Source organism: Gopherus evgoodei, chromosome 1 (genome assembly GCF_007399415.2).
Source record: "Gopherus evgoodei ecotype Sinaloan lineage chromosome 1, rGopEvg1_v1.p, whole genome shotgun sequence".
NCBI lineage: Eukaryota > Metazoa > Chordata > Testudines > Testudinidae > Gopherus > Gopherus evgoodei.
Window position 1 is genome coordinate 268,240,521 of NC_044322.1, and position 17,451 is coordinate 268,257,971.

General features: G+C 46.8%; 1 protein-coding gene across 11 annotated transcripts in view; it reads right to left on the reverse strand.

Annotated features, from left to right (window-relative positions):
- RBFOX2 (RNA binding fox-1 homolog 2) overlaps nt 1-17,451 on the reverse strand; it is a 273,394-nt gene that overhangs the window by 57,082 nt on the left and 198,861 nt on the right. For 6 of the 11 annotated variants that reach the window (XM_030545378.1, XM_030545406.1, XM_030545338.1 and 3 more), the window contains exon 4: nt 9,970-10,113. In XM_030545378.1, the coding sequence (XP_030401238.1) occupies nt 9,970-10,113 (144 nt within the window). Of the gene's footprint in view, nt 1-9,969; nt 10,117-17,451 lie in introns of all 11 variants that reach the window. The other 5 variants (XM_030545396.1, XM_030545333.1, XM_030545388.1 and 2 more) reach the window with 1 other exon arrangement.

The following is a 17,451-nucleotide window of genomic DNA, read 5'->3' on the forward strand; positions in this document are numbered from 1 at the left end:
TGCATGAACGACTCTGTGGTCGCCCTACAAATGTCCAATATGGAGATGTCATTGAGGAATGTCACGATGTTGCCTGTGCTGTCATCAAATGCACCTGTATCTGTTAAGGAGGTGAAGCTGACACTTTATTGTATGCAGTATTTATGCAAGATGTTTATCCATCTAGAGATGGTCTGCACAGTGACTGCTTGTGCCCTTCATGCGGTCCACATACGATAAGAAACAGGCGAGGCAAAGCACAAAACTGTTCCGTCCTGTTCAGATAGAAAGCTAGAGAGAGTCTGACATCTAGCGTACGGAGGCATTGCTCTTCCGAGGAGGAATGCAGCTTAGGAGAAAATACAGGCAAATATACCACCTGGTTCAAGCGAAACTGAGACACCATCTTGAATACAAACTTCAGGTATGGCCAAAGTGTAACCTTGTCCCTGGAAAACTGTGTGTAAGGAGGCCAAGTCATCAGGGTCTGCAACTCACACCCTCTCCTGGCAAAGGTAATGACTATCAAGAATGCAGTTTTCTGAGACAGGAGGGACAGCAGGCAGGAAGTGAGGGCTTGAATGGAAACTACATTAGAGTTGTTAAAAATGTGCTCAGGTATCACAAGGGGGCTGGCTCTCCATTTCCAGTACATGCTGTCACTTTACAATGAGATGCTCTAAAGGCTGACTCTGACAGGAAATCCCTAGATCCCTAGCTTTCATTAATTACAGTAGTTTGGAAAGGGTTAAATGTTTTTCCCCACCCACACATCACCACTGAGGTTCATTTCTATGTCTGTTCCAGTCTGCACGAAAACATTAGCTGATGCTTCATGCCTGGGGACAGAGCTGACCTCTGGGTTGCCATTCTATCCTTGAGGGACTTCTTCCTCACCATCACTTTCACTCCTTTCCCCCTTTCAATGCTGTCTACCCGATTTCATCCTTTGCACAGTATTTTTGGAAAACCACTCGAGGCAAGGGCTTTGAATCTCTCAGAGATTATGTTGAGGAGATCAGACCTGACACACAAAAGGGGCAGGGAGGAGAAGGAGGCTTGCAATCACCCACAGCTGAAAACTCAAACAATCATGAGTCCCTTGAAGGAGACAGAAGGTTTGTTTCAATATGAGTCACCTAAGGAAAAGCCTCCCGCTTCCTGTGAAGGGTGGGAGTGAGGGGGTGCTCAGGAAGCTCCATATTACTGCTCCAGGCTATGAATGTGTTAAGAGAAGCAGCACTGACAGGGGAAAAGGGAGCAGAGAGGAGTCACTGATTGTTTCTCTGGCAAAGCTGAAGTTTCTCTGTGCTGAAAAACGGCATGTAACTGAATTTGTGCTCAGAAGATACAGTTCTGATAGACCACTCTTGAAAAGCTCATACCTTTCTCGCTGGACATACAGATATGCTGAGCACACCGGCACTGAGATTTACTCATCACAATTCTCCCCTTAAATCCATGCCACTGAGCTGGCTCTCTAGCTGTTGTTACCACTGATCTAAGTCAAGTAACTTTAAAGCACCAAATCACTTGGCGGAGAATGAAAATTAACAAGTAAAACATTTGTTTTTCCTCCATGTAACATAACATGGCATTACCTGGGCCTCAGTGAAGGATAGGAAATCCCTACTGCAAGTACCCAGCAGTTACAATGTGCCTTCTGGAAGAAACCTCATAAAATAGAAGTGTGGTAATTCATTGTGCCTCAGTTTCCCCATTAGTAAAATGCAGATGATACTCTTAGGTGCTCAGACACAATGGTGATGAGCCTGAATAGTTGACTCAGAGGATAGAGGCTCCTGAACCCCCAGGCTGCCAGGGCTGTGTGTGTGTGTATGTGTGTGTCACACTAGAAATAAACCCAAGCCATCTGCATAGCAGTGGATTGTGCTGCAATCTACTACATTAACTGCCTGGAACTCAAAACCAGGTCTCTCACAGTGCCTACTCCCACCCTGGCACAAGAGAAGAGGACTAACCCTGATCTTCCACAGTGCACAGCACTCCCAGCTCCTACGAATCAGCAGAGTTGGAGACCAATGCTGGTTGTTTTAATATTATTGCACATTTCATTCACTTCACACTGGCCAACATGTGAACTGAGAGCCCACTTCTTCTCTCATTTAAACCACTGTTAATTAAAAATCCATGAATTTCAGAGATTAACAGTATAGTAATTGCTAATGACACACAAACCAGAATAATAGAAATGTAGGACTGGAAGGGACCTTGAGAAGTCATCAGTCCAGTCCCCTGCACTGTGGCAGGGGAAAGTAAACCATCCCTGACAAGTATTTGTCCAGCCTTTTTAAAAAACCTAGTGATGGGGATTCCACAACCTCCCCTGTAAGCTTGCTCCAGAACTTAACTGTCCTTCTAGTTAGAAAGTTTTTCCTAATATCTAATTTAAATCTCCCTTGCTGATGATTAAGCCCATTGCTTCTTGTCTTACCTTCTGTGGACATGGAGAACAATTGATCACAATCCTTTTTCTAGCAGCTTTTAACATATTTGAAGACTTATCAGGCCCCTCCCCTCTATCTTCTTTTCTCAAGACTAAAGGGCATGTCTACACTTACCTCCAGAGCGATCAATCCAGTGGGGGTCGATTGAGCGCTCTCCCGTTGACTCCGGTACTCCACCGGAGCAAGAAACGTTGGTGGAGTCGACGGGGGAGCGTCAGCAGCCAACCTACCGCAGTGAAGACACGGCCGTAAGTAGCTCTAAGTATGTTGACTTCAGCTACGCTATTTTCGTAGCTGAAGCTGTTTAACTTAGACTGACTTAGCTCCCCCAGCCTGTGTAGACCAGGCCTAAACATGCTCAATTTTTTTAACCTTTCCTCATAGGTCAGGTTTTCTAAATCTTTCATCATTTTTGTCACTCTTCTCTGGACTCACTCCAATTCGTCCCCATTTTTCCTAAAGTGTGGTGCCCAGAATTTGACCCAGTACTCCAGTGGAGGCATCACCAGTGCAGAATGGAGCAAGATAATTACCTCTCATTTCTCATACAATACACTCCTGTTAATACACCCCAGAATCATATTAGCTTTTTTGGCAGGTGCATCACATTGATGACTAATTCAATTTGCGATCTACTGCAACCCCTAGATCCTTTTCAGCAGTACTATCACCTAGCCAGTTAATCTCCATTTTGTGGTTGTGCAGATTGTTCCTTCCTAAATGAAGTAATTTGCACTTGTCTTTATTGAATTTCATCTTGTTGAATTCTGACCAATTCTTCAAATTGCCAGAGTCCTTTTGAATTCTAATCCTCTTCTCCAAAAGGCTTGAAAAACCTCCCAGCTTGGTGTCCTCTGCAAATTTTATAAGCAAACACTCCACTCCATTATCCAGGCCATTAATGAAAATATTGATGAGTTCCTGACCCTGGACTGACCCCTGCGAGACTCCATTAGATATGCCCTCCCAGTTTCACAGCGAACCACTGATTATTACTAAGTATGATCTTCAATCAATTGTCCACTCACCTTATAGTAATTTCATCTAGACCACATTTCCCTAGTTTGGCTATGAGAATGCCATGCAGGACTATGTCAAGAGCCTTACTAAAATCAAGATATAGCACATCTACTGATTCCCCCTATCTACTACACCAGTAACTCTATCAAAGAAGGAAATTAGGTTGGTTTGGCATAATTTCTTCTAGACTAATTCTACTTTGCCTAGCAGTACTCATAGGCGTGGTGCTCACACCCTGTGGCCCTAGCTCCTCTCCTAGCTAAATAAGGGCAGTGCTTCCCCAATCCCCCTCAGTTCTTTCACACCAAACATCAAGAGCACAGACTCTGATGCTGAGGGTGGGTTGTAGAGTACAGGTCTGCATCACATCTCAACGAACAACAGCTACAGTGCAGCCATGTATTCCAGGCAGGTGACTCACAAGCAGTACTTGTGGGAGATGGAGTTCAGAGTCTATTTAACAAGGACTTCAGGAATGCCTTCCCAAAATTTGCATCTGATCTACATGCAGCTAAAATGGCGTAACGGGTTGTAAGACTACGTATAGAGAACCAAGTGGCAGCCCTGTAAATGTCCACTATAGAAATGTCACTTAGAAATGCCATCAACATTGCTTGGCCCCTTGTGGAACGAGCTTATACCTTTTGATGATGCATAGTCTGAGCTATTTCGTATGCTGGCATGACAAAGGAAGTGCCACCAGGAGATTGTCAAGAGACTGCGTGTCCCTTCATTCAGACCGCATCTGAAGCAAACAGATGAGATGAAGAATGGACAAGTTTCATCCTATCCAGGTAAAAAACAAAATGTCACCTGACTTCCAATCTGTGACAACGCTGCTCCTCCGGGGTTGAACGCAGCTTAGGAAAGAACACTAGCAGATCTATAACTTGGTTCAAATCAGACTGAGAAACCACATGAGGAAAAAACTTAGTGTGCAATCACAGGTCACTTTATCTTTGGAAAATTGCATGTAAGCAGGCTCTGCCATCAACGCTTGTCACTCTCTCCTTGTAGAAGTTATCACTACAAGCACAGTGATTTTCTGACATAGAAGGGAGAAAGAAGTTGCCAGAGGCTCAAATGGAAGGTCCCCGAAGAGCCACTACGACAGTATTAGGATCCCACCAAGGAATCAGTTCTCTGTCTGGTGGGTGGAGATGAGTGACACTTCTTCAAGAACCTCAACCCCATGGAGTCTGAAAACACCAACTTCCGAAGGATGGATGGATGGATGGCACGCTGAAATTGCCGCCAGATGTACTCTCAAAAAACTAAGTGCAAGACCAGAAGACTGAAGGTATAACAGCAGGTCCTGGATACAAGCCATCACTGGTTGAGCTCCTCAGGCTAACAACCACACTGAGATCCACTTTCACCAACTTTGGTGGAGGGCTTTCTACTATTGAGCAAAACTTGCTGGACCATCTTTGAACATCCTTCCTCCTTCTCATCTAGTTGCAGCATCCATGCTGTGAGATGAGATGAGTGCTGGATGCAAAACCTGCCAGTGATGTGGAGTCAGGAGATCAAGATGAAGAGGAAAGGATATGGGAAGCCATAACAATAATGTGAGGAGGTTGGAGAAACAACACTGTCTTGGGCCATGCTGGAGCAATAAAAATAAGCTTGGCAGAGTCCAATTTCAGTATAAGAATGACCTGCGGGATGATTGGAATTGAAGGAAAAACTTACAGGGATGACAATTCCCAACCCAGGCAGAAAAGTCAAGGAGCCTGGACAGAGACCGCCTCAGGAGCAAAACAGCTGGTATTTATTCTTTTCTTCCATGGCGAACAGGTCGACAGCTGGGATGCCCCAAAACAAAGATTGACCATAGAACTCTGGGCTTCAGGGACCATTTGTGATTCAGGGAGAAATTTCTGTTGAAATGATCCATCAGGTGATTCTGGATCCCACGTAAGCGAACAGCCACAGGGGTAATGTTTTCCCTGATGCAAAACTGCCCAAGCCTGATTGCCTCTTGACACACCACATTGGAGTGTGCTCCCCCATGCCTGTTCACATACAGTAATACATTGTGGTGGTGTTGTTGGTAAGGATGTGCACTGCCAAGTCCCTGATGTGATCCTGAAGTACCTGACAGCCACTGTAGATAGCATGAAGCTCCAGGACATTGATATGCAGAGAAGCTTCCTCCTCTGACCACAGTCCTTGAACTTTCAGTGACTCCAGATGTGTTCCCCAATCTATTAAGGAGGCAACAATGACAAGAAGCCTGGTCGGTGAGGACAGAGAGAAAGGAACGCCTAGATGGTCATCCAAGCAGGGCCAGCATTAGACTCGCTGTGGCCCAGGGCAGAAAGCCAAAGCCCTACTGCATGGGGTTGAAGTCCAGGGCCCTGAGCCCCACCACCTGGAGCTGAAGCCAAAGCCTGAGTAACTTAGCTTCACGGGGGCCCCTGTGGTATAAGGCCCCAGGCAGTTGCCCTGCTTGATACCCTCTAATGCCGGCCCTGCCTTTTAGATGCAGAAAACCAGTTGTGGCGGCACAGTGGGCTGTGGAGTTTTTACAGCATGTTGGAGGGCCTCAGAAAGAAAAAGGTTGAAAACCTTTGCCATGCACCACTGGAAAGAGTCCAGGATTGGCAGAGGACATTGAACTAGTCTGTCCAAGAGATGATAGTTTGAATGATACACCAACTTCAGCCACATCTAAAAAGGACAAGGGCACTACCTGGCATATTGGACTACCTATGTGTATGCAGCATATGGCCTAGAAACCTCAGGCATACTCAAGCTGTGGTTGAGGATTGAGACTGCAGTTCCAGACAAAGATGGTGAATCATGTGGAACCAAGTTGGTTGGTAGAAACCGTCTCAAACTCAGAGTCTAATGGAGCCCCAAAAAACTCAATTCTTGTAAGTCTGAACCGATGTTTACTTCCCACTGTTTTGGATGAGACCTAGATGACCAAGTAATCGTAGCGTGAACTGAGGGTGAAAGGATTTTGTCTCTGGACTTGCCCCTCAGTACCAAAGCGTACAGATACAAGAAGCTATGAATCCCCCTCTTCCAGAGGTACTTCTCACCACAATTGTGCACTTGGTTAAAACCCAGGAAGCATAGGACAGATGAAAGGAAGCACGGTGTACTGATAGCACTGGTCTACCATGACAAACCTGAGAAACCACCTGTGGCTCAGAAGAATTGCTACATGGAAATAAACATCCTGAAGGTCCAGGGCAGCAAGCCAATCATTGTGATTTAACACAGAGAGAATGGCTGCTAGGGTGACCTCACATATCTGACAGACAACAACAAAGAGGAGGACAACCCCGATCTGGATCTCAAGGAGTCCCAAAGATTCTGTAGTGAGAACAGAGGAGCTAGCCCCAACGGGATGAACAAATGATTGGACTCATCCGAAGCCGAACACAGAGGCCAGCATCACTGCTGAAGAGGAATGGGGAATCGATGGTATTGAGCAAGACACATTCCCACTCAGCACTGGGAGAGGCACCAGCACCAAGGCCCAGAGTGGTACCAAACTCAACAATGGGACCCCCTAAAAGTGCAATGACGGTGTCAAAGGACACACCAGCATCGAGGGGGCCTTTGATGTTGGGCCCAGCATCAGCCTCAACTCCACAGTTTGGGACATGGGCAGTGCATGTTGCCATGCTAAGGAACCCAGCAGCTTTGCAACATAGCCAGAAGACACCAAAGACGTAATAGAGAACAAAGTAGAAGCAGCTATGGCACTGAAAAACTCCTGAAGTAGTGAAGAGTCAGGGACTGAGCAGCAAAGCAGGTCTGATGCCTGCCGATATGCCACTGGTGTGGAGACAGTTAACACTGGTGCCAGAATCGTCAGTACCAGATTCAACAGATGCTCTATGGCTGGAACCAGGGAGTCAATTGGACCAGCTCTCACTAATCTCGGTGCAGTACCAGGGACTGGTTAGACAACCTGCTTCACCCCACATGCTGGAAGGAGTGTGATGTTGGTCATCACTTCTCTTACAGAAAGCAGAACAGTCTCCCGAGCCTGAAATGGTTCCGATTAGTCTTCTAGGATGTCTTTCTCGCTGTACTGCAGGAACAACAACTCCTCTTTCTCTTGGACGAAACACCAGAGTCCTAACATGGAACGGAATTGCTTGCTGGTTCTGAAGGAAATCATTGATAAGACGAGGGCCTTTGTGCTGAAGTGATCTGATGGTCTACTTCAGAAGGTGTTGCTTTGGCTGTAAGTCTCTTGATACCTGAATCCTCTTTTTGAATGATCTACAGATGGAGCACCATTCCTCAATGTATCCCTCACTGAGACACAACAAGCACCTCATATGGGGATCACTATTAAGGAGGGGCCTCCCATATGATGGACAATGCTTGAATCTAGTGAGGGCAATACACAGGGAAACCATCTAATCTAATGCTTTACTACTAAGGGACTATTAACTACTATTCTACAGGAAAAACTCAGAAAAACTGACACTGAAAACATAAGGTGAAACACCACACATAGCTCTGACTCTAGCCATGGGTGGGGAGAAGGAACTGAGGTGGGTTGGGGCAGTGCCACCCTTATATAGCCAGGGTAGAGGCTAGAACCACAGGGCACACGCACTGTCCCTGCAGGTGCTGCTAGGCAAAGTTCTCTGGCTTCAGTGCACTAAGCATGCACACACCTACATGGAATACAAGGCCCCATCCACTTGAAGAACCACCCTATTATCCTCCAGATGCTTACAAACTGATTAATAATTTGTTTCCAGTATCTTTCCAGGTATCAAAATTAGGGTGACTGATCCATAAAACCTTGAGTCCTCTTTGTTCCCCTTTTAAAAAAGAGATACTATATTTGCCCTTCTCCAGTCTTCTGGGACTTCACCTGTCCTTCAAGAGTTCTCAAAGATAATTGTTAATAGTTCCAAGATTACTTCATCTAGTTCCTTAAGTATCCAAGGATCAATTTCAGCAGGACCTTCCAACTTGAATACATCAAACATATCTAACTAGTCTTTAATCTGTTCTTTTCCTATTTTGGGTAACATTCCTTCTCCTTCCCCGTTAATATTAATTATTTTGACTATCTGATCACCATTATTGTTTTAGTGATGACTGAAGCAAATTAGGCATTAAATACCTTAGCTTTCTTGATGTCATCAGTTGTTAGTGTTACTTCCCCACTAAGTAGTGGACCTACACTTTTGTCTTTCTCTTGCTCATAATGCGTTTAAAAAACTTCTCCTTGTTGCCTTTTACGTCCCTTGCTGGGAGTAACTCAAAGGCTAAGTGCCTTAGCCTCTCTGTTTTGTGCCGACATGCTTGTGTCATTCTTTTATGCTTCTCCTTAGCAATTTGTCATTATTTCCACTTTTTGTAGAATTCATTTTTGATTTTCAGGTCATTAAAAGAACTCCTGATCGCACCAAATTGACCTCTTACTATTCTTCTGATCTTTCCTTCCCATAGGGTAGTTTACTGATGTGAATTAGGTATGGTTTTATAGGACACCTGCCTCATTCAGTGAATACTTTTCAAGCTGTACAGTGACTGAAGCAAGAGTCGTGCAGAGCCAGTAGTAGGCGATGGTGCAGCTAGAAGTGATTTAACACATACCTTCAGGGAACAACTATCAAAGTTGCACGAACAACCTTTACATTGTATTTCTTGACTTGAGTTCTTCAGTCTGCAGCCTTAGTATGCAACAAAGTTTTGTTTTGTTTTATTAAATAGAATTCCCTAGATTTTGTTAAAAGAAAAACAAAAAACTCAATTACATGGAACTATTTGCAGACAACACTAGTATACTGTCAGCCACACAGGATGAGCAGCCAACAAGCCAAAGGTTCCTGTGGAATGTATAGATCCTTGTATCATCCTTTGAATTTTTGTGTGCCCATGGTGGACTAGTCCCTGGCCATACATAGGAAGACAGTCTCTGCCCCAAAGAGATTACAATCTAAGAAGTAGGTAATGTACAAAGGCTGGGTGGAGAGGGGACCAGGCTAAAAGATACGGTCAAACTCACACAATGTGTATGTTATATACTTTTTAAAATACTATCCCCTCCCCAATGACTCCTCAAATATTATTTGGCCAATTTCTTCAAAGGAATCTCTTCATAAGATCCCAGAAATTGATCATACGGAGGGCCTTAAATGTTTCAGAAAGTTTGTAAGCAATTGAAAAACAACGCTTTAGAATGGAAACACTCAATCAACCTTAGCTATGAAGCCTTATTTTCATTAGGCAACAAGGCAGAATTTTATCAATTGTTTCCTAACACATGATAAAATCTTAGTGCAGAAAGGGCAAGTGATAGCAAATAGAGGTAAACCCTACCTAGTGCTTACCTCGCTCTGCTAACACGTGAAAAATACAAATTGCCCTGTTCACACTGGGATTTTACCACATTAATACACACATAGTAAAAACACCTTTTTCCTACCGTGGACACACCATCAGTGTCACCGTGTACTGTACTTGTAGTGAAATAGTCTATTGTTCCTTAAGGGCTTCAGTAACTTACCCCAAACATCTGTCGGAGATCTGGATCCCGGAAGCGGAAGGGAATGTTAGAGACATGAAGCCGCTTTGGAGTGGATTTGCTCTCGGTATTCTCACTGCTTTGTGTCTGCGACTGCTGTCCATCTGTCTGTGCCCCTCCTTCTGTCTGCTGAAATCAAACAGTGACAAAACGAGAAGTGAAGAGAAATCATACCAATTCTAGCCAACTCTTATGAGGTTGTCTCTGCCTATAGATTTACACTACACTTGTAACTGACACAGTAAGTTTGATAAACCGAGCAACCAACTGATTTTTATTTCTCTCTCCTTTCCATGCACAAATAGTAAGAGGATCTTAGCCGTCTTTCTCTCCCCTAGTTTCTCCTCTCTTTCCCTTGGCTTTTCTTCCCCCTTGTTACCATAAGAAAGCTACAGTGAAGAGGTGGGTCTTCTTTTTTGTCCCCATGCTGGCAAGTAATATTATTATTCTAATCTCTTATAGCAGCATGTTGATGCAATAATAAAAATCCCACAACTGAGGTACAGCTGTCCAACAGACTGATGTCAGCAATGTACTCCCAGGCAAAACTGCATCTGTTCTGCTGTGTTCCATTCAGAGAAGTACCACCTCCAAATATGACTTATACTAAAATGGTTCAGCCCACAGGCAATGGCTATGCATTCTTATGTTTAAATTATTTAATTTCTTGAAGTAGATTTAAAATTAACAAATATCGCCATTTTTAGGTCCACCAAAACTCAAAGAGCCACACTCCTTTTTTGGCTTTGCAGCCAAAATTTACATGCTGCCCCTAAACCTGTTTTGCATCATAGATGATATTGAGGCACAAATGAAGATGTCTTGGTAGGAGGTTTTAACACTGAAATTGAAACAGCCAGATTTATTTAATCTCCATTTGAATCTCTCCTCCAGGAGATTCCACAAGCTGTGTCAAGACTTTGTTAACCCCAGCATGGGGGAACCCATCTCTTACTCTGAGACATGAAAAATGCACTCACTGACTCATGCTTGCCAGCAGAACAGTGAAATTGATAATAATCTGATCCGTTTTATTGCTGTGTCCCTTTTCAGCAGCTGTGAATGGTATGCCAGGATAATCACCAGAGCGCTTATTCACCCCTTCTTTTGTCACCTGTTTCAGATGAAGGTTTAATGCTTTGGCTGGATGTCTAGTAAATTTCTTAAGTCCTGCTTCACTCTCTCACATGGTGCGGGCTTACTTCTCGCCTTCACCCACAGCAATAGTGAAAACCTATTGTGTGGGAACTCAAAGAGCTATGAAGACTAGATTCAGCCTATTTTAGACATTTGCAAAGACATATCCAGGTCCTAACGGCTTAAAACAATCAAGTGGTTTACTGCTGCTGGACATCCATTTTGTCTATCAAATGTGCAAAGAAATACTTCCCGGGGACTTAACCAAAGACTGGGCTCCTCCACCACTGACTGGACTTACCCAGTGTGTCCTGAACGTTGTGCAAAGACTTGGAAACCTCCCAGGATATATCTACACAGCAAAGCAAAACCCATGGCTGGCCTGTGCCAGCCGACTTGGGTTCATGGGGCTCGGGATATGGGGTTCTTTCACTCTGTGTAGACTTCCAGGCTTGGGCTGGAGCCCAAGCTTTAGGACCCTGAAAGGTGGGAGCGTCCCAGAGCCTGGGCCCAGAAACCTACACAGCAATGAAACAGCCCCGCAGCCCCAGTCGGATGGTATGGGCCAGCCGTGGCTGCTTCTTTGCTATATAGACATAGCCCCAAAGACCTGAAAAGGGGCATCTCTCCATTACTATATAAAATGGGCAACAGTAGCACTGAAATTCTCTCAGCCAGAAGCCTCTCTTTGGACACACACACGAGTTATACAGGACCGACAATAGCATGTTAACAGTGAACACTGTGGCCTTGGCATGCTGATCAAAGCAACGGCAGCTTTCCATTTCACTTCACTTAAGCGATGCAGGCAGTAAAATGAATGTGATCCATTTGGTATAAACTAGCAGAGAGGGAGAGAGTGGAATGGCATGGCTATGCAAGCATCTCTATTCACATGATGCACTGAAGGGGACAGTAGAGTGATATGAGCCCACCACACACTGGACAGAGTACACCATTTATAATCAGCCACGGTTTACCCACCCCCAAATATCAGACATAGACAACATCCTGACAGATACCATATCTAATATACCACTTCCAGATGCTTTCCCCTCCCCTCACCCTGTGACAAAATGCATCTCCAAACACATGCGTGGTGCACCCTAGGGGAAGAATCAATGCAGTCAGCTTGTGATTAAATCACACCATGCTATTTGGCAGTTTTATTTTTATGACTCCATCAGAATCCTCTGCTCCTGGGGGCAAATCTGTCCAAGGAAAAGGACAGAACACATGGCGGCTCATCCATCACCAGTGCAAACAGTGCCTAGAAATTAGTGTTCCAAAACAACCCTCAGAAATCATTAACTCCCCCAGTGCTACTGAGTTTTGAAGGGAATCTCTCTTCAGTCAGGTTTTTTGCATACTCTGGAGTCCCACTAATGCAAATTTCCAAGCTCTGGGCTTCCTGCAACAGATGGTAAAAGTTGCGAGCAGACACATGCCCCACCAGATAGGTATGCATCCTCTGTCCGTCTTTCCCAAGCACGACAAGTGTAGACTCTGAAGTGAGGTATGTCAGCACAAGTTTAAGGACTCTGAACAGTTTCTGATGTATTCTGCCAAGGAATAGGTCTGTTGCTTCAATAGGCATGGAAACCAGGAGGCTGTGAACTAGTGGACCAGGGAGAATGTAAACATTGCTAGAGGCAGGAACTCGTGTCTTACTAAGCCTGTTCTGTGTCACATAGCGGCCTGTTCAAAAATCCCTGACAGCTGTGCCTGCAAATGGCAGCGTGCTGCTGCCATACAAGAGACAGTATTTTACAGCATGCTAGCTTTGTGCAATGAGATAAGGCTTCAAACAGGCAAGACAAGAGGTCTTCTGTCAAACCTCACCTTGACTACGATAAGACTCCCAAGCTCAGAGCCAGGTAACACCAATGCGGAAGGGTACATTCTTCTACATGAATTCAACAGTTTCCTGCTAATGTCAGATATGTTCCCTCTCTGAAAGCTTTAAACTGCACTTGCAAGGGGGTGGGTTCAGCAGTCTAATGGTTCTTTCCCATTTCTAATGTCTGTGACTCTAAAGCGAGGTTCAATTTTTCAGCCAGCATGAGATTGGCTTGATACGTTTGTGTATTGCCATATATTCAGCTGCAAATACAAAATGAAAAAATGGCTTCCTAAGGTCTTGTTTTTGATCATTCCTTGCCTTAATTCATCAGGAGATGAAAGGGAAAGGCCTGGAGCTTGTTTAGAGGCAGCATTTTATGGAGATTGGTGGCAGAAAGTTGCTCTGAGTCGCATAATAAAAACCACACACTTCACAAACCAAATCTCTCCTCCTCACACTAACTCTCAGTTACTTCATTCTGGCCTGGTAGCAACATCTGACAGTGGGGAACTGGACTTCTCCCTCCGCAAGTCCGAGATACCTGCTACAATCTGTTGTTAGTTCAGCACAGTGGGGTGCAGAATCTCTTCCTGTTCCTTAAATCTCAACTGCCAGCAAGGAGGCAATAACAAGGAGACTTTGCTGTGGCAGAGATTCTGGATTTTAAAATGCTTTTAGTCCCATCCTGAACTCTCAAATTAGTCTGTGTAATTTACATTGATGGTAATTAGAGAGAGAAGGTGATGACCCTTTTTTGATGCTTCTTCAGGTCTGAGCTTTGTGTAAGCTTGAAAGCTGGTCTCTCTCACCAACAAAAGTTGGTCCAATAAAAAAATGTTCCCTCACTCATCTTGCCTCTCTAATATTCTGGGACCACCACAGGTGGTACAACACTGCATACATTGATGGTAATGTTACCTGGCACTATGGTTATGGCCCCTAACTGTTCGGAAGCAGCCAGTTCCACAGACTGCATGCCCAAGTTAGGGTCTCAATTAAGATTTCAGAGAAGCAGGGGATCTATACTTCTTGAGCCAACAGTGAATATTTATCTGCTGGGTGAGCAGACATAGGGTGAATAAACAAAGGGAGACTGACAACAGCAAAGAGATCAGCCAGCACAGAGACTATAAATACAAAGTACAGTTTGTTTCTCTCCCTCACTTGCTTTTTCAGATCCAAGTTATGGAAAATTAAAATTTTTGGAAATAGTAGATCCAGAATCTTGTGTAGCCCAAGAACAAGGGTAGGCTGTGGGTACAGTTTATTTACAAAACGAGCAGAAAAATGTAAAATATTCATGCCTGTATTCAGAGGGGAACTAGATTGGCTTATGAGCTTTGGGGTTGAGCTATAGCATTTTTTTGAGTCTACTAGTTATAGTTGGGCCCCAGATCAGGAAACTGGTTAGCACCCCAGCTTATAGAATGACTGAAGGAAGTGACAGAGATAAGACGGTTACTCACCTTTGTAACTGTTGTTCTTCGAGATGTGTTGCTCACATCCATTCCAGTTAGGTGTGCGCGCCGCGCGTGCACGTTCGTCGGAAACTTTTTACCCTAGCAACTCCAGTGGGCCGGCAGGTCGCCCCCTGGAGTGGCGCCGCCATGGCGCCCAATATATATCCCTGCCGGCCCGCCCGCTCCTCAGTTCCTTCTTGCCGGCGACTCCGACAGTGGGGAAGGAGGGCGGGTGTGGAATGGATGTGAGCAACACATCTCGAAGAACAACAGTTACAAAGGTGAGTAACCGTCTTTTCTTCTTCGAGTGATTGCTCACATCCATTCCAGTTAGGTGACTCCCAAGCCATACCTAGGCGGTGGGGTCGGAGTGAGAAGTCGCGGCATGGAGCACTGCAGTTCCGAAGGCCGCATCCTCTCTCGACTGCTGGACCAGGGCGTAGTGGGAAGCAAAGGTATGGACCGATGACCAGGTCGCTGCCCGACAGATTTCCTGGATGGGCACCCGGGCCAGGAAAGCCAGCGACGACGCCTGCGCCCTGGTAGAATGCGCAGTCACACGGCCCGTAGGGACATGGGCCAAGTCATAACAGGTCCTGATACAGGACGTAACCCACGAGGATAACCTCTGGGAGGAGATAGGAAGCCCTTTCATACGGTCCGCTACCGCCACGAAAAGCTGGGGGGATTTGCGGAAGGGTTTGGTCCTCTCTATGTAGAATGCGAGAGCTCTACGGACATCCAGCGAGTGGAGCTGCTGCTCCCTGCCTGAGGAGTGAGGTTTTGGGAAAAAAACCGGGAGGAAAATCTCTTGGTTGACGTGGAAGGCTGAGACCACCTTGGGTAGAAAGGCAGGGTGTGGTCTAAGCTGCACCTTGTCTTTGTGGAAGACCGTGTATGGGGGGTCCACCACAAGGGCTCGGAGTTCCGACACCCGTCTAGCTGAGGTGATAGCTACTAGAAAGGCAGCCTTCCAAGAGAGGTAAAGCAGGGAGCAAGTAGCTAACGGCTCAAAGGGGGGCCCCATGAGCCGGGACAACACCAGGTTAAGATCCCAGGTTGGAGCAGGGGGACGGACGTTAGGGAATAACCGTTCCAGCCCCTTAAGGAATCTCGACACCGTCGGGTGAGAAAAAACGGAGCGACCGTCCGCACCCGGGTGAAAGGTGGAGATAGCTGCCAGATGGACTCGCAACGACGATAAGGCCAGACCATGTTCTTTGAGGGACCAAACATAATCTAAGATTTCGGATACCGAAACTTCCATAGGGCGGAGATTTCTCTCTACGCACCAACAGGAGAAGCGTTTCCATTTCGCCGAATATGTGGCTCTTGTGGATGGTTTCCTGCTGCTCAAGAGCACCTCTCTCACAGGCGTGGAGCAGCGCAGCTCGGAACCAGTTAGCCACGCAGGAGCCACGCCGCTAGGTGCAGCGACTGCAGGTCTGGGTGACAGAGGGACCCGTGGTCCTGGGTAATCAGGTCCGGATGAAGGGGCAGGGGAACTGGGTCGGCTACGGCCAAGTCTAGCAGCATGGTGTACCAGTGCTGTCTGGGCCATGCCGGGGCCACCATGATCACACGAGCCCTGTCTCTGCGCACCTTCAGGAGGACCTTGTGAACCAGAGGGAACGGAGGAAACGCATAGTACAGGTGGGTCGCCCACTGGATGAGGAAGGCATCCGCTATCGACCCCGGCTCCCTGCCCTGAAAGGAGCAGAACGCTTGGCACTTCCTGTTCCCCTTGGACGCAAAGAGGTCCACCCGGGGATAACCCCACCTCCGGAAAATGGAGAGAGCGACGTCCGGTCGAAGGGACCACTCGTGTGACAGGAAGGATCTGCTCAATCGATCCGCCAGCGTGTTCCGTACTCCGGGAAGGAAGGAAGCCCTGAGGTGAATGGAGTGGGCTACGCAAAAGTCCCAGAGTCGTATCGCCTCGAGGCACAGGGAGGAGGACCTGGTGCCGCCCTGCTTGTTGATATAATACATGGTCGTCGTGTTGTCCGTGAACACGGCTACACAACGACCCTGAAGCTGATGACAAAACGTTTGGCAAGCAAGGCGGACCGCTCTCAACTCCCTCATGTTGATATGTAGCCCCACCTCCTCCTGGGACCATAGGCCCTGCGTCCGCAGGGTCCCTAGGTGGGCCCCCCAGCCTAGATCTGAGGCATCCGTTGTCAGGGATACCGAGGGCTGAGACGGGTGAAAGGGAAGACCCGCACACAATACGGACTGGTCCACCCACCAGCCGAGGGAATCTAAGACCTTCTGGGGGACTGTGATTAACATGTCTAGCGGTTGCCTTGGTCTGTAATGACTGATAAGCCACAGCTGGAGAGGCCTCATGCGGAGCCGAGCGTAGTCGGTCACAAAAGTGCACGCCGCCATGTGGCCTAACAGGGTTAGACATGTCCTCACTGACGTCAACGGGGCTGACCGCAAGCGTTGAACGATCGCCGCCATGGTCTGGAACCGCTGCCGAGGCAGCGAGGCCCTGCCCACAGTGGCGTCCAGGACGGCCCCGATAAATTCCACCTTCTGAGTGGGCCTCAGGGTGGACTTGTCTGTGTTTATCAAGAGGCCCAGACTCGCAAACATGCCGGTGATCACGCGGACATGGCTGTACACCTGCTGTTCCGACGTGCCCCGAATCAACCAATCGTCCAGATAAGGGAACACGTGGACACGGTTGCGCCGAAGATGCGCCACGACAACTGCCATGCATTTTGTAAACACCCTCGGGGCCGTGGACAGGCCAAACGGGAGGACCGCAAATTGATAATGACGAGCCCCCACAACGAAGCGGAGGAAGCGTCTGTGGCGTGGCCAAATGGCAACGTGGAAATACGCGTCCTGCATGTCGAGGGCGGCGTACCAGTCTCCCGGATCCAGGGATGGAATAATGGTCCCCAGGGATACCATGCGGAACTTCAACTTCACGAGGTATTTGTTGAGTTCTCGCAGGTCGAGGATAGGCCTGAGGCCCCCCTTGGCCTTGGGGATCAGAAAATAGCGGGA